At 47.8% G+C, this 17,204-nt stretch overlaps 1 protein-coding gene across 1 annotated transcript in view; it reads left to right on the top strand.

Annotated features, from left to right (window-relative positions):
- The first annotated feature begins 1,628 nt into the window (after nt 1-1,628).
- Nucleotides 1,629-17,204, top strand: part of stab2 (stabilin 2) — a 28,190-nt gene continuing 12,614 nt past the window's right edge. The window contains exons 1-34 of the mRNA XM_086202512.1: nt 1,629-1,759; nt 3,439-3,563; nt 3,740-3,855; nt 4,332-4,417; nt 6,408-6,474; nt 6,551-6,646; nt 6,985-7,107; nt 7,182-7,378; nt 7,762-7,889; nt 8,646-8,779; nt 9,152-9,231; nt 9,393-9,542; nt 9,687-9,830; nt 9,929-9,991; nt 10,422-10,538; nt 10,893-10,946; nt 11,029-11,109; nt 11,796-11,948; nt 12,102-12,161; nt 12,249-12,350; nt 12,762-12,848; nt 13,004-13,115; nt 13,191-13,371; nt 13,448-13,541; nt 13,664-13,822; nt 14,129-14,224; nt 14,532-14,624; nt 14,696-14,743; nt 15,262-15,395; nt 15,479-15,581; nt 15,859-15,936; nt 16,031-16,120; nt 16,208-16,315; nt 16,560-16,691. Of these exons, the coding sequence (XP_086058638.1) occupies nt 1,679-1,759; nt 3,439-3,563; nt 3,740-3,855; nt 4,332-4,417; nt 6,408-6,474; nt 6,551-6,646; nt 6,985-7,107; nt 7,182-7,378; nt 7,762-7,889; nt 8,646-8,779; nt 9,152-9,231; nt 9,393-9,542; nt 9,687-9,830; nt 9,929-9,991; nt 10,422-10,538; nt 10,893-10,946; nt 11,029-11,109; nt 11,796-11,948; nt 12,102-12,161; nt 12,249-12,350; nt 12,762-12,848; nt 13,004-13,115; nt 13,191-13,371; nt 13,448-13,541; nt 13,664-13,822; nt 14,129-14,224; nt 14,532-14,624; nt 14,696-14,743; nt 15,262-15,395; nt 15,479-15,581; nt 15,859-15,936; nt 16,031-16,120; nt 16,208-16,315; nt 16,560-16,691 (3,672 nt within the window). The 5' untranslated portion in view covers nt 1,629-1,678. The remainder of the gene's footprint in view (nt 1,760-3,438; nt 3,564-3,739; nt 3,856-4,331; nt 4,418-6,407; nt 6,475-6,550; nt 6,647-6,984; nt 7,108-7,181; nt 7,379-7,761; nt 7,890-8,645; nt 8,780-9,151; nt 9,232-9,392; nt 9,543-9,686; nt 9,831-9,928; nt 9,992-10,421; nt 10,539-10,892; nt 10,947-11,028; nt 11,110-11,795; nt 11,949-12,101; nt 12,162-12,248; nt 12,351-12,761; nt 12,849-13,003; nt 13,116-13,190; nt 13,372-13,447; nt 13,542-13,663; nt 13,823-14,128; nt 14,225-14,531; nt 14,625-14,695; nt 14,744-15,261; nt 15,396-15,478; nt 15,582-15,858; nt 15,937-16,030; nt 16,121-16,207; nt 16,316-16,559; nt 16,692-17,204) is intronic.

Raw genomic sequence — 17,204 nt, 5'->3', positions numbered from 1 at the left:
GAGAACAAAACTTTTCTCTGTATCTGTATTTCTATTAAATATATTTAAGACTAAAAATACTGTGTATTTATTAGAAATGCAGCTGTTCCAATCAGCTTTTATTTTGATATTTCTGCCCTACACAGGAAGTGAGGACTGATAAGAGAAGTTGAGCTGCTAATTTAAAAGAAAACAAAAACCTTTAAAGACACAAGGAGGAAAGCTGAGAGGGAACTCAATCAATCAATCAATAAATCAATCAATCAATCAATCAATCAATCAATCAATCAACCAATCAATCAATCAATCAATCAAACAACCTATAAATCGATCAACCTATCAATCGATCAACAACTCAAACAGCCAATCAATCAATTAATACACTCACCAATCAACACACCAATTAATTAAACAATTAAAACAACCACTAATCAATAACTAGTCAATCATCAATCAATCAACCAGTCAATCAAATGCTCTCATTTCCTTTCATTTTTGATAAATTATGGTTTTATTTTCAGGCCATCTTTTCTGTCAAGGTTCCCCCAGAGACACACATACCTCCACCTCCACCTGCTCACCTGTCCACCTGCTCACCTGTCCACCTCCACCTGCTCACCTGTCCACCTGCTCACCTGTCCACCTCCACCTGCTCACCTGTCCACCTCCACCTGCTCACCTGTCCACCTACAGCTGCTCACCTGTCTACCTGCTCACTTGTCCACCTCCACCTGCTCACCTGTCCACCTGCTCACCTGTCTACCTCCACCTGCTCACCTGTCCACCTGCTCACCTGTCTACCTCCACCTGCTCACCTGTCCACCTGCTCACCTGTCCACCTCCACCTGCTCACCTGTCCACCTCCACCTGCTCACCTGTCACCTCCACCTGTCCACTTCCACCTCCACCTGTTCTTAGAGGGGACAGGTTGGTTGTATGGAAGGTGACTGTGGCCACATGTGAATCTTTGGCCGTGACTTAGAGATCAGAATCAGAGCTCTGAGTTCCTGTTGATGAGGTCATGACCTGCTCAGGTGGAGCTGATAAATCCATTGATGTTCGCAGAAAGCGAAGTTTCAGAACTGGCAAAAAAAGTGACAGACTCAGATTTACTGTCCAGATTTCCCTCTATTCTCCAACACACACACACACACACACACACACACACACACACACACACACACACACACACCCCTTCAGTTACCTGTATCAGCAGAAATAATTAATATCTTTTATTTGCGAGAGTTTTAATGACATCAGTGAAGCATCAGTATTGGATGACTTTACTGACTTCAATCAGAAGTATTGATCATCATCATCATCATCATCATCATCACTTCCTGTTTGATCATCCAATCAGAGTCATGAACTTTGATAAAGGGCCTGCGTGTGTCTGCTTCATCCATCTTTCCCTTTATTTTGAAAAGCTGGACATTTTTCCAACTTTGTGAAACTGGAGGCCACGTTTAAGTCTCCAGACCAGCTGAGGAACAAGAATGTGTCCTCATGGCATCCTGAGGTAGTGCCAGGATCGTACCGTCAGCAGTTTGACAGCAGCAGGAAGTGGTGGGAGGGGGCAGGAAGTGGTGGGAGGGGGGACAGCAGGGGAAAAGCAGCGGGGACGCTGGAGCTGGGATCAGAGCAGAAACAGGAGGACGTGACGTCTGGTTAGAGCGCCACGCTGCGGCTGATCCCTGAGATGACCACGGCCATGATGATGATGATGGTGATGATGACGATGATGATGATGCTGGACCTGACTGCCACCAGTTATCAACAGGTGACATCACACTTTCTTCCGTGTTTCTTCCTCTCAAGGTCAGGGAGGTCTCAAAGACGTCACCAAATTTGTTCAAATTTTCTCCAATTCTTTTTACCCAAAATTTCATGAATATCTTGTAAATTATCAAATTTTGATGTTTTACAGAAATTAAAAGCAAATTAACTGGAAGTTAAGAGAATAAGAACTTTACAAAACAGTTACATGAGCTGGTTTTTTGTAAGAAAACCAAGAGCAAAGAGTTGTTTCTCACTGTTGGTTGGTAAGTTGGCAGATGAACCGCCTGACTCCTGCCCACTCGTTCACTTTCAGGGAAAATCACTATCACTGGTGCGAAGTAAGAATTTGGAGAAAGCGTTGGGTCACATGACCAACTCTCAGGTCACGTGTGTGTGAACTAGCAAAATGTTCATTGTTCAAAATGAACACATGATAAACCAGCTTAAACTGGTTTGTTGTCGTCTACAGTGGAGCTGCTTGTGTTTGCTGGATCAGTGGCAATGACAGGTGTGAGGTCACTTCCTGTTTTATGCCCCGTCAGAAACCTGTAAATTGAGCTCTAAATAGTTTACACATATGAACATTCTGAGGGAGACTGATGCTACTTTTTAAAATGTTTGATACACAATATCTGACTTTATTATAAAATGTAAGTATTTCATTGTATTTATCTGAATTGTTGTCAATAATGCACAAAAAGTGTCATTTGCTGGGGATTTTCTTGTTAATTCCTCAGGATTTGCTTGTTGGTTCAGGATGTATCAAAGGGTATTTCTGTTTCCAACAACATGAGCGGAGATTATTCCATCGCTAAAACACCACCTGCTAGCTAACATTTGAGCAGGAAAACAAGTGGAGGCTCAAACGAACAGCACAGCTGGCAGATAAAATTCAGTTCAGAAGATCTAAGGGAGTCTGGAACGAGCCATGATGTGTGCCAACAACCCCACTGGAAGCCAAACATTGAAGCTAAAAGTGGTGAAAATGTTATTTCAAAAAAACTAGAAACAAAAATGTGAGCTAAGATACAAGACAAAAATATGTAGTTAGAAGTTAAATGAATTTGAACAAATCAGGCAGGATTATAATCTAAATTTATTAGAGAACCATCTTGGAACCCTGAAGTCAGTTTTAAGAGCTTTAAAATCAGTTTTGATTTTGTTTCTACATTTAATTTCTTACTATAAAATTATACATATACATATATATCTATATACATATATATACATATATATACATACATATGTGTATATATATGTATATATATATATATATATATACATATGTGTATATATATGTATATATATGTATATATATACACACACACATATATATACACACACACATGTATATATATACACATATATACATATGTATATATATATACATGTATATATACATGCATATATATGTATATATACATATATATATGTATATATACACATGTATATATACATATATATATGTGTGTGTGTGTACATATATGTGTGTGTGTACATATATGTATATATATATGTATATATATATATAAATAATTTCTAGTTTTCTAGTTGACTGTCCCCTGAACTTCATCATTCATTGTAAAGTCCATGTCTTTAAAGAAGTTTGATGTTTCAGCTTCCTGTCCACTCGTCCTTCAAAATAAAAGTCCCATGTGACAACGTTAATCTGTTTTTCAGAACTTCTGTCTGGAGTCAAGGGTGCTGCGGACACGTTCCGATTGCTACCCCTGCACTGAAACCTGGGGCGCACAATGTCCACACCCATACATGGAGAGATTCGGAACCTCGGTGCAGGACTGCCAGTGAGAACACATCCTGTCCTTTTGCAGGAAGTCCCTCCTCCCCTTCATTGATTTAGTAGTCTCTCTTCAATGTCTGGTTATTTAACAATGTACATCATGAAAAGATTCTCTTTAGGGTTTTAGCAACTGATGACCGTTGACCTCAGCGTGGTGACAGGATGTGTCGGTGTCTGCAGGTACTACGTCCGGTCCGGCAGCCTCACCATGGCCAGCAAAGGCTGCTCCTCCGAGTGCTACAGACATCAGGAAATGGAAATTTGCTGTCCTGGTTTCTGGGGTCCCAGGTGCCTCGGTACAGTGCTCGCTGCGCCTGATAAAACTTTATGAGACACAAGGAGATAAATACTTAGTAAAATTGGGGTGCTACAACAGGAAGTAAAGCAGGAAACAGATTTAGAAGCAGAGACCAGAGAGGAAGGGACGGCTGCAACACCAGCGGACACATGCTGGACGTCCAGTGCTGCAAGAAGCAGCCTGTCCTGACTTCCTCCCTGCTGGCAGAGTTCTCACTCAGCAGGTCCAGAATCTGCTGACATGAAGCTCCACATTCACACGCTCACATTCATGTTCGCAGATTGACAGGAAGCAGATTCATCACCCTGTTGAAAGTTCAAACATTCAGAGATTCTGACGAGGCAAATTGGGAGGAAGCAGCAGGGGAGTGACGACGGGGAGATAAGGGAGGGACAGCGGAGCAGGTCAGATAGAGAGGGAATCAAGGGGCCTGTTTCCTCCCGGCCGTCTGTCAGCTTCCTGTTTGTGTTTCAGAGTGTCCTGAAAGTGCTGAGCGCCCCTGCAACAACAGAGGAGTCTGCTCTGAAGGACTCCAAGGCAACGGGACCTGCAGCTGTCAGGTAACACACCTGCTGACCAGGACTGAAACATTCTGGGAAAAAATGTAATTGTGATTATTTTTTACCTCAAACTTCACTTCATTAAAATGTGACACATTGCGACTGGACGCCATTGTACCGTAGGAACGGGACTTAATGGTTGAGACTTGAGACAATGGTTATCCCTGTCATTAATAAAGAAATTGAAATTTAGAAATAAATAAAAATGCAACCAAGCAGATTGTAGAAAACAGAAAATTATTGATGTACAAGATCAGATGTGAGTTTGTCCTCCATCAACGTGTCTCCAGCTTTATTCCTTCTCTTGAGAAAGAGACGAGTGTCCCACTGCTGTAAGGGCCGGACCACAAGACCAGCTAACAGCCTCTTAGTGGCTCACTGTTAGTGGCACGTGACACCTGCTGACACACCAACTGACGGCTGACACCTGCTGACACACCAACTGACGGATGACACCTGCTGACACACCTACTGAGGGATGACACCTGCTGACAAACCAACTGACGGCTGACACCTGCTGACACACCAACTGACGGATGACACCTGCTGACAAACCAACTGACGGCTGACACCTGCTGACACACCAACTGACGGATGACACCTGCTGACACACCAACTGACGGCTGACACCTGCTGACACACCAACTGACGGCTGACACCTGCTGACACACCAACTGACGGATGACACCTGCTGACACACCAACTGACGGCTGACACCTGCTGACACACCAACTGACGGCTGACACCTGCTGACACACCAACTGACGGATGACACCTGCTGACACACCAACTGACGGATGACACCTGCTGACACACCAACTGACGGATGACACCTGCTGACACACCTACTGAGGGATGACACCTGCTGACACACCAACTGACGGGTGACACCTGCTGACACACCTACTGAGGGATGACACCCACTGACACACCTACTGAGGGATGACACCAGCTGACACACCTACTGAGGGATGACACCTGCTGACACACCTACTGAGGGATGACACCTGCTGACACACCAACTGACGGGTGACACCTGCTGACACACCTACTGAGGGATGACACCCACTGACACACCTACTGAGCGATGACACCCGCTGACACACCTACTGAGGGATGACACCTGCTGACACACCTACTGACGGATGACACCTGCTGACACACCTACTGAGGGATGACACCTGCTGACACAGCAATTGAGGGATGACATCCGCTGACACACCAACTGACGGGTAACACCCACTGACACACCTACTGAGGGATGACACCTGCTGACACACCTACTGAGGGATGACACCTGCTGACACACCTACTGAGGGATGACACCTGCTGACACACCAACTGACGGGTGACACCTGCTGACACACCAAATGACGGATGACACCTGCTGACACACCAACTGACGGATGACACCCACTGACACACCTACTGAGGGATGACACCTGCTGACACACCTACTGAGGGATGACACCTGCTGACACACCAACTGACGGGTGACACCTGCTGACACACCTACTGAGGGATGACACCTGCTGACACACCTACTGACGGATGACACCTGCTGACACACCTACTGACGGATGACACATCCACTGACACACCTACTGACGGATGACACCTGCTGACACACCTACTGACGGATGACACACCTACTGAGGGATGACACCCGCTGACACACCTACTGAGGGATGACACCCACTGACACACCTACTGAGGGATGACACCCACTGACACACCAACTGAGCGATGACACCTGCTGACACACCTACTGAGGGATGACACCTGCTGACACACCTACTGAGGGATGACACCTGCTGACACACCTACTGAGGGCTGACACCTGCTGACACACCTACTGAGGGCTGACACCTGCTGACACACCTACTGACGGATGACACCTGCTGACACACCTACTGACGGCTGCAGGTTGTTTTGTTCACCTTGATTAGAACTTGAAGTTTTGTCTTCAATGTTTGTGTGTGTTATTCAGGAAGGCTTTGCAGGAACCGCCTGTGAGGATTGTGAACCGGGTCGGTATGGTCCCACCTGTAGCTCAGGTAAACACACATCACCTAATTGTAATGAAGTGACTCAGGTATTCTCATTCTGACCTGCCTCCTTGGTTCTGGCCAGTCTGCTCGTGTGTTCATGGCCTGTGTGCTGCCGGTCTGAAAGGTGACGGCAAGTGCACCTGTTTCTCAGGGTACTCGGGTCCAAACTGCGATCAAGGTGAGCCACGTTTGAGTGATCGTTGATGATGATGGTGATTAGCAGTCATTCAGTCATACGAGGACATGCCATGTGTTAGACACATTCAGCCTATTCATGCTAAGCTACTTTAATGGAGCTGCAAAAGGTGCAAATGCAATGACACAAAAACAAAAATCCGACCTCTGACACTAACCGACCCAGTCGGCTAATGATGCTAAGCTAGCTAATAGCAGACTTCGATATGAGCCCAATATGTTCCTGAAACCGTGCAGTAATGTCTGCTGTCTGCTGTACTTCCCTGTGTCACCTGTGCCGTGTCCCCTCTCTCCTGTACTGATGCTTCCGCGGATCTGCAGAGCTCCCTGAGTGTTCGGCTCTCAGCTGCTCGCCCAACGCTCGCTGTATGGCAGAAGCTCTGACGGGCCGGTTGGAGTGTCAGTGTCGCCCTGGTTACCAGTTGTCAGGATCCAATTGTCTATGTGAGTTTTTATGTCAAACACAAACACTCATCTGCTTCAACTCCCACACTGAGGAAGGTCCTCTGTCTCTGCAGCCATCAACCCATGTCTGCAGCAGGTCTGCCATGTCCACGCCAGCTGCATCCACTCTGGTCCAAACCAGCACCTGTGTGCCTGCAACCAAGGTTACAGTGGGGATGGACGGGTCTGCATGGCTGTCAATCCGTGTCAGACCAACAATGGCGGCTGTTCCTCTGGATCTACCCGCTGTGTCTATGAGGGACCAGGGAAGGTGAGAACAAGAATGAAACCAGGTCAGGAATAAAAACCCATTTCAGGATACGGTTCAGGGTAGAGAATAAGCACAGGATCAGAAACAGGTAAGACAGAACCCACAACAGGTTTGGGATCAGGGTCAGGTCAGAAATCTAGACCAGGAGCAAAAAAAAGGACAAAATTAGGAATAGGATCAAGGTCTGGATGAGGAGCCAGATCTCAATCAGGATCAAGAGCAGCGGAAGAAGGAACGATGTCAGTTTCAGTTTGAGGAACAAGAGGGAGCACAGGACCACAATCTCGCTGTATTATTATCAGGATCCAGGACTAGACAGGAGGATTTGGACTTTTTGCGGAGTGAAACCCTTCTGATCAGCTGACCTCTGATGTTTGATTCAGTCTCACTGCGAGTGCCTCGCCGGCTACGGCAACCTGGTGAAGAGCAGCTGCAGCCTGAAGGATTCCTGTACACCTGATTCCTGTCACAAGAATGCCAACTGCACTACGGTGGGACCAGGAAGAACTGAGTTAGTCCCGGTTCTCCCTCCCACTTTTGTATCTACTAAATATTCAGATAGAATGCTGCAGGAAATGTTTCTTTCAACTAGTATGCTAGGTTTCAGTTTCATTTAGCTTACATGTTAGCTTCTTGATGTTTCTGTTAGCTTAAATGTTTGCTTCTAGATGTTTGTTAGCTTAAATGTTAGCTTCTTCGTGTTGTTTCTGTTAGCTTAAATGTTTGTTTCTTGATGTTTCTGTTAGCTTAAATGTTAGCTTCTTCTTGTTGTTTCTGTTAGCTTAAATGTTAGCTTCTTCTTGTTGTTTCTGTTAGCTTAAATGTTTGTTTCTTGATGTTTCTGTTAGCTTAAATGTTAGCTTCTTCTTGTTGTTTCTGTTAGCTTAAATGTTAGCTTCTTCTTGTTGTTTCTGTTAGCTTAAATGTTTGTTTCTTGATGTTTCTGTTAGCTTAAATGTTAGCTTCTTCTTGTTGTTTCTGTTAGCTTAAATGTTAGCTTCTTCTTGTTGTTTCTGTTAGCTTAAATGTTAGCTTCTTCTTGTTGTTTCTGTTAGCTTAAATGTTTGTTTCTTGATGTTTCTGTTAGCTTAAATGTTAGCTTCTTCTTGTTGTTTCTGTTAGCTTAAATGTTAGCTTCTTCTTGTTGTTTCTGTTAGCTTAAATGTTTGCTTCTAGATGTTTGTTAGCTTAAATGTTTGCTAGTTGTTCCTGTGCGCTTACATGTTAGCTTCCAGTCATGTGATGTGGTTGATTCTCCCTCCTTCAGATGCAAGTGTGTGCAGGGTTACATTGGCGATGGGAAAGTTTGCTATGGCAACATCATGCAGCGTCTGAGCGAGCTGAACACGGAGCCCGACAGCCAGTGGAGAGGTCAGCTGACCAACGCCATCACTCTGTTCGGTACGGCAACACGTCCATCTTGAACATGAGGCAAAGTCTCACGGTGGGACAGACGATCAGCAGAGGACCACATTTTGAGATTTGAAGTGAAAGTCTTTAATTAAAAAATGTATTCAATAAAACAATTTTAATGTTCGTAGCAGTAAAAGCACAAAAAGATGATTCTGACCAAAAGGTAAAATTCTGTCCACATCCAGGAAGATGTGAATTCTGGTGAATCGAGTATTCTAACCTCAGGGGGAGCCACGCTGCGCTGCGTCACTTCCTGTAGTCAATCTGATCAGAGCTCAATCAGAAAACAGGATTTAACAGTGTTCTACTTGTCGTTATGGTGACAGACCTGACAAATGATGAACCCCTACATCTCTTCAGGTTCTGTGTCGTGGCCTCTGAGTGTCCTGGGGCCTTTCACGCTCTTCGTCCCACTCAATAAAGGCTTCAGAGGACCTTCGGTGAGAATCACATCCAGTGAACACGGCAAACTGCATCCAAGTCCAACAGAACGTTGGTGTTAAACGTTCACAGGCGACGACCAGCCGGGGCTTCATTTTGAAATATTCCCCAGAGGCCGTTGGCAGATAAGTGGAATGAAGTGTTGTGTTTGTGCCGCCAGTTGAGGACCCTGATGGCCAACCCATCCAGAGCCAAATACCTGTGTAAGATGCACCTGGTTGCCGGGGTGGTGCCCTTAGACACGCTGAAGAGAAGCGACATCCTCTACACGCTGACGGGAAAATCAGCTGAAACTGACACACCTAAGGGGGTGAGAGACAAGGTTGTTTGTGTGTGTGTGTGTGTGTGTGTGTGTGTGTGTGTGTGTGTTGCCGTCACCTTTTCCCCAGGGAGTTGGTATTTTGCTTCTAGTTGTCTAGTAGTTCTCGCTGCATTGCTCTGGTGTCTCCGTAAGGACTCTGTGACGAAGATCCGTATCCATGGCAGCAGGAAGCAGGGCGTCATTGTCCAGTCTGACCTGCTGGCGTCCAACGGGATGATCCACATCATCAGTAAGCTGATGGACAGCGTCGCCGCCACCGTGGAGAGCGACCCAGAGGTGCAGTAACTGTTCACTCTGATATCATTCTAGAACTATAGGACTGATTGATTGATTGATTGATTGATTGAGTGCTTCCTGGCTCGGTTGCTCTGCAGGAGAACCTGATGAAGATCATCTCTGACTACGGAAAGTTTGAACAGTTCAAGTTGTTACTGGAAGTGAGTTGAGTCGTTCATTCGTCTTTTTAAAGCTTCAGCACCAAAATCAAATCGTCGGTTTCATTTATTAACGTTGAAAGCAGTCTGAGGTGGATGACAAATATCATCACCGTCGCCCCCTAGTGGCTGCTGTGATGAACCCTGCTGTAAGAATCCAAACAGGTATGACTACATATGCAGTATAATGTACTGCTTAAACAGAAGCAGCAATATATATATGAGCCGTCAATCATTGAAAATACAGTTCACGTTCTAAAGACATCCTAAATTAAAGTGCTCTGTCTTCCTATCGTTTACCTTTTTTATTTAACAGCATTTGTAACTTTTTAAAAGATCAGGTGAACTTCCTAGAAGAGTGTGACGAGTGACCCATGAATAACGAGTGAAGAAGTGACACCTGCACACCTGAGCTGCTCTCCTGTCTCTGTAGAAAGCGGACCTGGCGTCCCTCCTGGACCTCCCCGGGCCCATCACAGTCTTCGCTCCTGTCAGCGCGGCCGTCGACGCGATGGCGCAGGGACACTTGCAATACCTGAGCAGTGCTGCGGTGAGAACTCTCGTGCGCGCGCATGTGTGTGACAGAGAGGGACAGACAACACGAGGAGAGACTCACAGAAAGAGACAAGAAAGACATTGTGAAGAGTGAAGATGATTTAAAAACACCAAGCGGTAAAAATCGGTGACGCTGCTAAAATTACAAATCACCAAAACAGAAGGAAAAAATCGATTCATTTAATGAACAAATAATAAAAACAAACGATTCAAGAGAGAAAATGACAGCCCAGCGAAGGAGGGGATGAATCTTCCTCTTCCTCAACTGAAACTGAGGCGATGAAGATGCCAACGTCGCCTTCGTTACAGCAACAGGAAGTTGAACTCCCGTCTGTTTGTGGCTCCGCAGGGTGCCAACAAGCTGGTGGAGCTGCTGAGGAATCACGTGGTGGCGTCCACGGCAGTGAGTCGCCCCTCCTACTCCTTGATTCCGCATATTTAACCTCCATCACATGTACTGACGGCATTTCCTGTCCCCGCTGAAGCTGGAGGTCTTCAACGTCGCCGGTAGCCCGCGACTCACCACCATGGCCAACCAGGTTCTGACCGTCAACGTGACCGAGACCGTGAGTGGCGCCGGCAGGAAAGAGCAGGAAGACAGACTCCATCACAGGGTTCACCTTCAAGTGACCAAACTGAGTTTCTAGGGGACGTCTGAAGATGCTTTTAAAAAGGTTTGGCTCCGCCCACCTTGGCCGAGCCAAACCCTGAAGTCAGACTGGCTGATATCATGTTCCCGCTGCTCATTGGATAAAAGTCTTTTTCAACATTTGCATCAAAATTTCACAGCAGCTCACATGTCGTGGTCATGTGATTAGTGCGTATGTCGAGGCGGCGTGCTTGTCACGTCTGATACGCAGCAGTTGGGACCAACCATTTGTGTGGCGTGGATCTGTTAGTTCTTGCAGGAATGTTTCAGAAGGGGGAAGAATGCCGTTTGGAGCTGTGGTCTTATATTTGCTGACATCACTTCTGAAACGCGCGCGTAGGAGGCGGAGTTACATGTAGAATGTTGACATGTTTGTCCAAGACCTTAAATAAAGTTAAAAGCTTCCCCGGTGAAGTGGCGGCACCAAACTCCAGCTCGCCATCGTGTTTTTACTGTTATCAGCGCTGTCATAGGGAAGGCGGAGCTTCTGTGGTTGTCCTTTCATGGACAGATTATCAAAAGTGAAAACAGCAACTTCCTGTTTGATTCTTCTGTTCCATTGAAGTCTGTCTGGGCGTCTGTGCCCTGCTTTCTGTCTGTCAGGGGCAGATGCTGGTGAATGGTGCTGCTGTGTTGGAGGCCGATGTGGAGGCGAAAAATGGTCGTCTGTACGTGCTGGACATGGTCTTAACGCCATCGTCCATTGAACCTGTGCTGCCTCACAGGTGTGATGTCACACAGAGTAGCGTCATCAAGGTGAGGTTAACCTGAACTTGTCCCAAGATTGGCAAGTCGTTTGCTGCCAGTGGAGAATTAATAGCTAAAATGTTCAGCTTCCTGTCTTTTAGCTTGGAAACAGGAAGTGATGCAGTAATGGCGTGATGTCACGGAACCGTCTTTAATTTTCAGGGTGAATGTGTCAGCTGCTCCAGAGTCAAACTGTTCCACTGCAGCTCCGGCGTTTACACGGTAAGACATCCACTCTGCTCATTGTTATCAATCAGATGTTGATACCAGATCGATAAATGGTTATTGATCGACCGCCTGCTGCTTCAGGGCTCCTCCGTGTTCGGGTGTGTCTACATCTCCCCTTTTGGTCAAGGGACCATCGACATCCCGTCACTTGGCTGCTCGCCACTCTGCAACACCACCTTCACGGTACCTGCTTTAGTATGGCTCACACTGAAAGACCCAGTGAGCTGACAGGGGCGGAGTCACAGCTAAGCTCCACCCTCCATCCTCACATCTCACAGCGGTGAAGGTTTTTAAATGTTGTCCCTGGTGGTTCAGAGCTGAATCTGTATTCATGTAAAGAAGTCTCAAGCTGCTAGCTTAGCTGCTAGCCTGCTTAGGGGCTAGCAGCTAAGCTAGCAGCTGAGCTAGCAGCTGACTGGGCTTTGACACAGGTTTTTGCCAATCACATTACAGTAATGATAATAATAAAAGTGTCTGATATATTAGGCTCATCTATGATGAGCAACGTCAGTAGCAACTGTCCGAACAGAGGTGGGCGGAGCTAAACCCTGTGACAGCTGAATGATTTCATTGATTTATGTCCTGCATGTTCAGACTCCTGCCTGTTGTCAAGGCTTCTACGGCCCAGACTGCAGCCCCTGTCCCGGCGGACACCAGACGCCCTGCTCAGGGCACGGCCAGGTGACACGCCACAGTGTGTGTGTGTGTGTGTGTGTGTGTGTGTGTGTGCGCGTGCGTGTGTGTGTGTGCGTGCGTGTATGTGTGTGTGTGTGTGTGCGTGCGTGCGTGCGTGTATGTGTTGAGGAAACCTAAGTGTGTGTGTGTGTGTGTTTCAGTGTGTGGACGGGATGGAAGGGAACGGAACTTGCATCTGTCAATCAAACTTCGCAGGCTCTCGCTGTCAGTTCTGTGCGTCTTCCAACAAATACGGTCCAAACTGCGACAGAAGTAAGTGAAGCGCGTCGTGACGTCATCCAGGTGTGATCTCATGACGGTGACGTTCACCTCTGTGTGCGTCCCCAGCGTGTCCATGTGTCCACGGTCAGTGCGACAACCGTCCGGACTCAGACGGACGCTGCAAGCGCGACTCCTGCCAGCAGGGTTTCACGGGTCGCTTCTGTGAGCGCAGGACGCAGGCGTGCGGCCACCGCGCCCAGTTCTGCCACGCCCACGCGGACTGTGACTTCAGCCGGGGAACCGTAGGGTGAGTTGACCGGCATCGTCCGACCAGCTGAAGCGAGTATGTGACGTTCTCTCTGATTCCCGCCGTGCGTTCACAGGTGTGTTTGTAAACGCGGTTACCAAGGTGACGGTATCACCTGTGTGGAGTCAGACCCGTGTGCTCCACCTCTGCGAGGCGGCTGCAGCATCAATGTGCGTCCAATCCCGTATTTCCACCTTCGCTGTCGCTCCATGTCATGGCGACTGTTTGTTTGCGTCTCGTCTGACTAATAAAGGTTCATTCAAAGAATTGATTTGATGCTCGTCACCTGCAGGCCAAGTGTATCAAGACGGGCCCGAGCACGCACACCTGCCAGTGTCTGGCCGGGTGGCAGGCGGACGGAGACCAGTGTCAGCCGATCAACAACTGCAACGGGCCGGACCGGGGCGGCTGCCACCCCAACGCCACCTGCATCTACGTGGGACCGGGACAGGTACAAACCCGGGTCCGGGTGGACGGACCCCGCCCGGAAGAAACATCTCTGGAGCTTTTGGACAGTTTCACTAAGTGGCTTTGCCTAGCTAGGCTGAGCTTAGTTGAGCTTGGATTAGTGTAGTTAAGATCAATCTAAGGGTTTAGCTTAGCTTGGTTTAGTTTAGTTTTGCACTGCTACTGGTCTGTTCTGGGTCGACCTTCATTCTGTGTTTGGACTTGAATCAGTCAGCAAGTGTGTGTGTGTGTGTGTGTGTGTGGGTGGGGGGAGTCATTTTCTTCTCTTGGTTCTCCTGTGGAACGTCAGAGTGACTGCTCCTGTAAGGGTGGCTACCAAGGGAACGGACATGTCTGTGAGGCGGTGAACCAGTGCGTCACTCAGGACGGCGGCTGCCACTACCTGGTCAGTGAGTCGTCTGACCTGTCGCCTCTTTTTTCTGGTTGTCTTAGCATGAACCTGCACATGTATGTTGCATCTACAGTTGCCAACAGACGAACCGGCAGCTTCACGTGTGTCACTCTTATTGACATGTTTAGTAGGAAGCTGTTGATGCTTCGTTCTGTGTTCTTATGAGGGCTGTGATGATGTCATGACCCAGTCCCCATGGTTGCCGCAGTCTCCAACTTCCCCAGCAGATGTCACTAACCTCACTGCAGTCAGTTTTGGTGTGGAGAATAAGAGGTTCTGAGCTTCTGTGGCGTGTGTGCAGGCCAGCTGCCAGCTGCTGGCATCCCAGTGGACGTGCGTCTGTGACGACGGCTACGTTGGAAATGGGCGTCTCTGTTATGGGACGGTGGAACAGGTGAGAACGACCACGGTCACACATCAGACAGATGTTGAATGTTCACTGACAGACCGCCGTGGGTCTTTCAGGAGCTGATGGCGCTTCCAGACGCCTCCGAGTTCTTCAGGTGGACGACGGTGAGTCACACAGGACGTCATCTGACAGTGAAAAAGGCGTGTTCAGAACAAACGAGACACGATTACAGAACACTCTGAGAACGTCTACTCTTGCTCTAGAATGTTCTATGATGATCAAGCTCTTAAAAGGACTGTGGGATGCCGCCGGACATACTTTCAGAGAACATTCAGAATGTTCCGGGAAGATTTACAGAATAGTTTAGGGGAACATATTTGTAGGACGTTCCTGTTGGGTTACTCATTATAGTGGAAGATTTCTGGGTATTACCAAGACAGAACATTATGAGAGGTTCTTCCAACATTCTGGGTAACTGCACAACTTTCAGAACCAAGAGAGGATGTTTTAAGAACATTCCCAAAGTAAAGCTTTAGAACATTTGTCACTCTGGAGAACCACTCTAGAACCCTTAGAGTACCACTGCCTGTCTAAACAATGGTAGAAGGGACCGCTGCAGCCTGACGGGGCGCCAGCAGCCCTCCAGTATGCTCACCGTCTCACTGATCTGTCTTCATCTCAGGAGTCGGGTCTGTCCGGTTCTCTGTCGGTGCAGGACGTCACCCTACTGGTGCCGTCTTCAGCTGCAGTCGACAAAATGTCTCAAGAGGACAAAAGCTTCTGGACAGCGAAAGGAAACCTGCCGAGTCTCATCAGGTGACAACCGCACGTCTCACCTGTGCGGCACTGGTTTTGTCTCCAGCGTCTCCTGACCGCTTCAGTCTGTCCCTCATGAACAGAAACCACCTGATCCAGGGCGTCGTCTCACTGTCCAGCTTGAGCAACACGTCCTCTCTGACCACCCTCCTCAAGACTTCACTTCCTGTTTCTACCAAGAATGAGGTGAGTTCCTGTTTGACTGTTGAGGACAGAACAAGAGCGTCAGGGTCAGGGTCTGCTCAAGGGGTCCGGAGCTTCAGGTTCTGGTTCTGGGGTCACACTGTAACACGAATAGCTGGAAAGATCAGACAGACATACAGGAAGTACAACAGACATCTGACGCATACTGAAGTGCTTATCAAAATAAAGCAGGAAGTAACAAAAACTTAGAGGAAAAGCAAAAACTGGAAGTCAGACAAACCAGACAGAACCCTGATGGTTCCCGTGTTTGTTGTGTCAGCTGACTGCTGTTGGGGGCGCGACCATCACTACATCCAACATGGCGGCGACCAACGGACTGATTCACATCATTGATCAGGTATTAAACCTTCACCTCCCGTCGATCGCGGCCTTGGGTTTGACCTGCGACTCCAGGCAGCGGCCTCATGTGTTGGACTGGTCTCCCACTCCAGGTTCTGGTTCCTGACAGGAAGCTGAGTGAAGGTCTGCTGGCGATGCTTCAGCTGCGACCCGAGTTCTCGCTCTTCAGATCGTGCCTCATCGTAGGAACCACAGCGGCTCCAACACTCACCTGTGCGTCTGCTTTCAGCTTCCGCAGGTCTGCTCACATGTTGTTGTTTGTGTTTCAGAAATACAACCTGACGGACGAGATCGAGCAGGCGGACGAGTTCACCGTCTTCGTGCCAACAGACGCCGCCATCGAAGATTATCTGAAAAAGATGGAAGTGACGGCTCTGGTATGTAAATAGAAAGATCTTGGAGGTCCCAGTCCACGATCTGGCCTGAGGCTCCACCAGGCAGCGGTTGCTGCTCTTTCACCTGCTCACCAGATGTTTGTGGTTTACGTGGTTCTTCGGTCAGTATGAAGAACGCCGTTGAGTTTGGTGAACTAACCCTCGAGGCTGTGGCTGAGAACCTTCACATTACCGAAGTTTGTAATCAGAGGTGAACTCAGTTTGTGTTCGTCATTGCTGCTGACAGGATGTGAACACCACTCGCTACCACCTGGTGGTGTCGGAGCGTCTGCTGAAGACCGACCTGCAGTCTGGAGGATACAAGCCCACGCTGCTGGGGTTCAGCTTCCAGCTCCGCTTCTTCCCCCGAGACGGAAAGGTGTGAGTCCTGCTGGGGCCAACATAGACGCAACGCTTCTGTAATGTTCAGAGTAGCGTCTTTTCTGTCCGTTGCCATGGGCAACGTGACTGCAGGTGGGCCAGTGTTGCCCCTCAGACTCCATGATGCCATGTTTGCAGTCAAACTTTATTTGTACAGCACATTTCATTAAAATGACATCACATGACTTCCATACAGACAAAATGCAGCATAAAATGCTTCACAAATTAAAAAGATACAACAAAAAACACACACACGCACACATACACACACGCACACATACATACACACATATGCACACACACACACGTGCACACGCACGCACACACACACACGTGCACACATACGCACACACACGCACACATACACACACGTGCACACATACACACACGCGCACACATACACACACGCACATGTACACACATACACACACGCGCACACATACACACACGCACATGTACACACATACACACACATGTGCACACATACACACACATGTGCACACATACACAC

The sequence above is a fragment of the Aulostomus chinensis genome, chromosome 4, assembly GCF_037954235.1.
Source record: "Aulostomus chinensis isolate RoL2024-O1b breed Wild chromosome 4, RoL_Achi_v1.0, whole genome shotgun sequence".
Lineage (NCBI taxonomy): Eukaryota > Metazoa > Chordata > Actinopteri > Syngnathiformes > Aulostomidae > Aulostomus > Aulostomus chinensis.
This window is presented reverse-complemented; position numbering and strand designations above follow the sequence as displayed.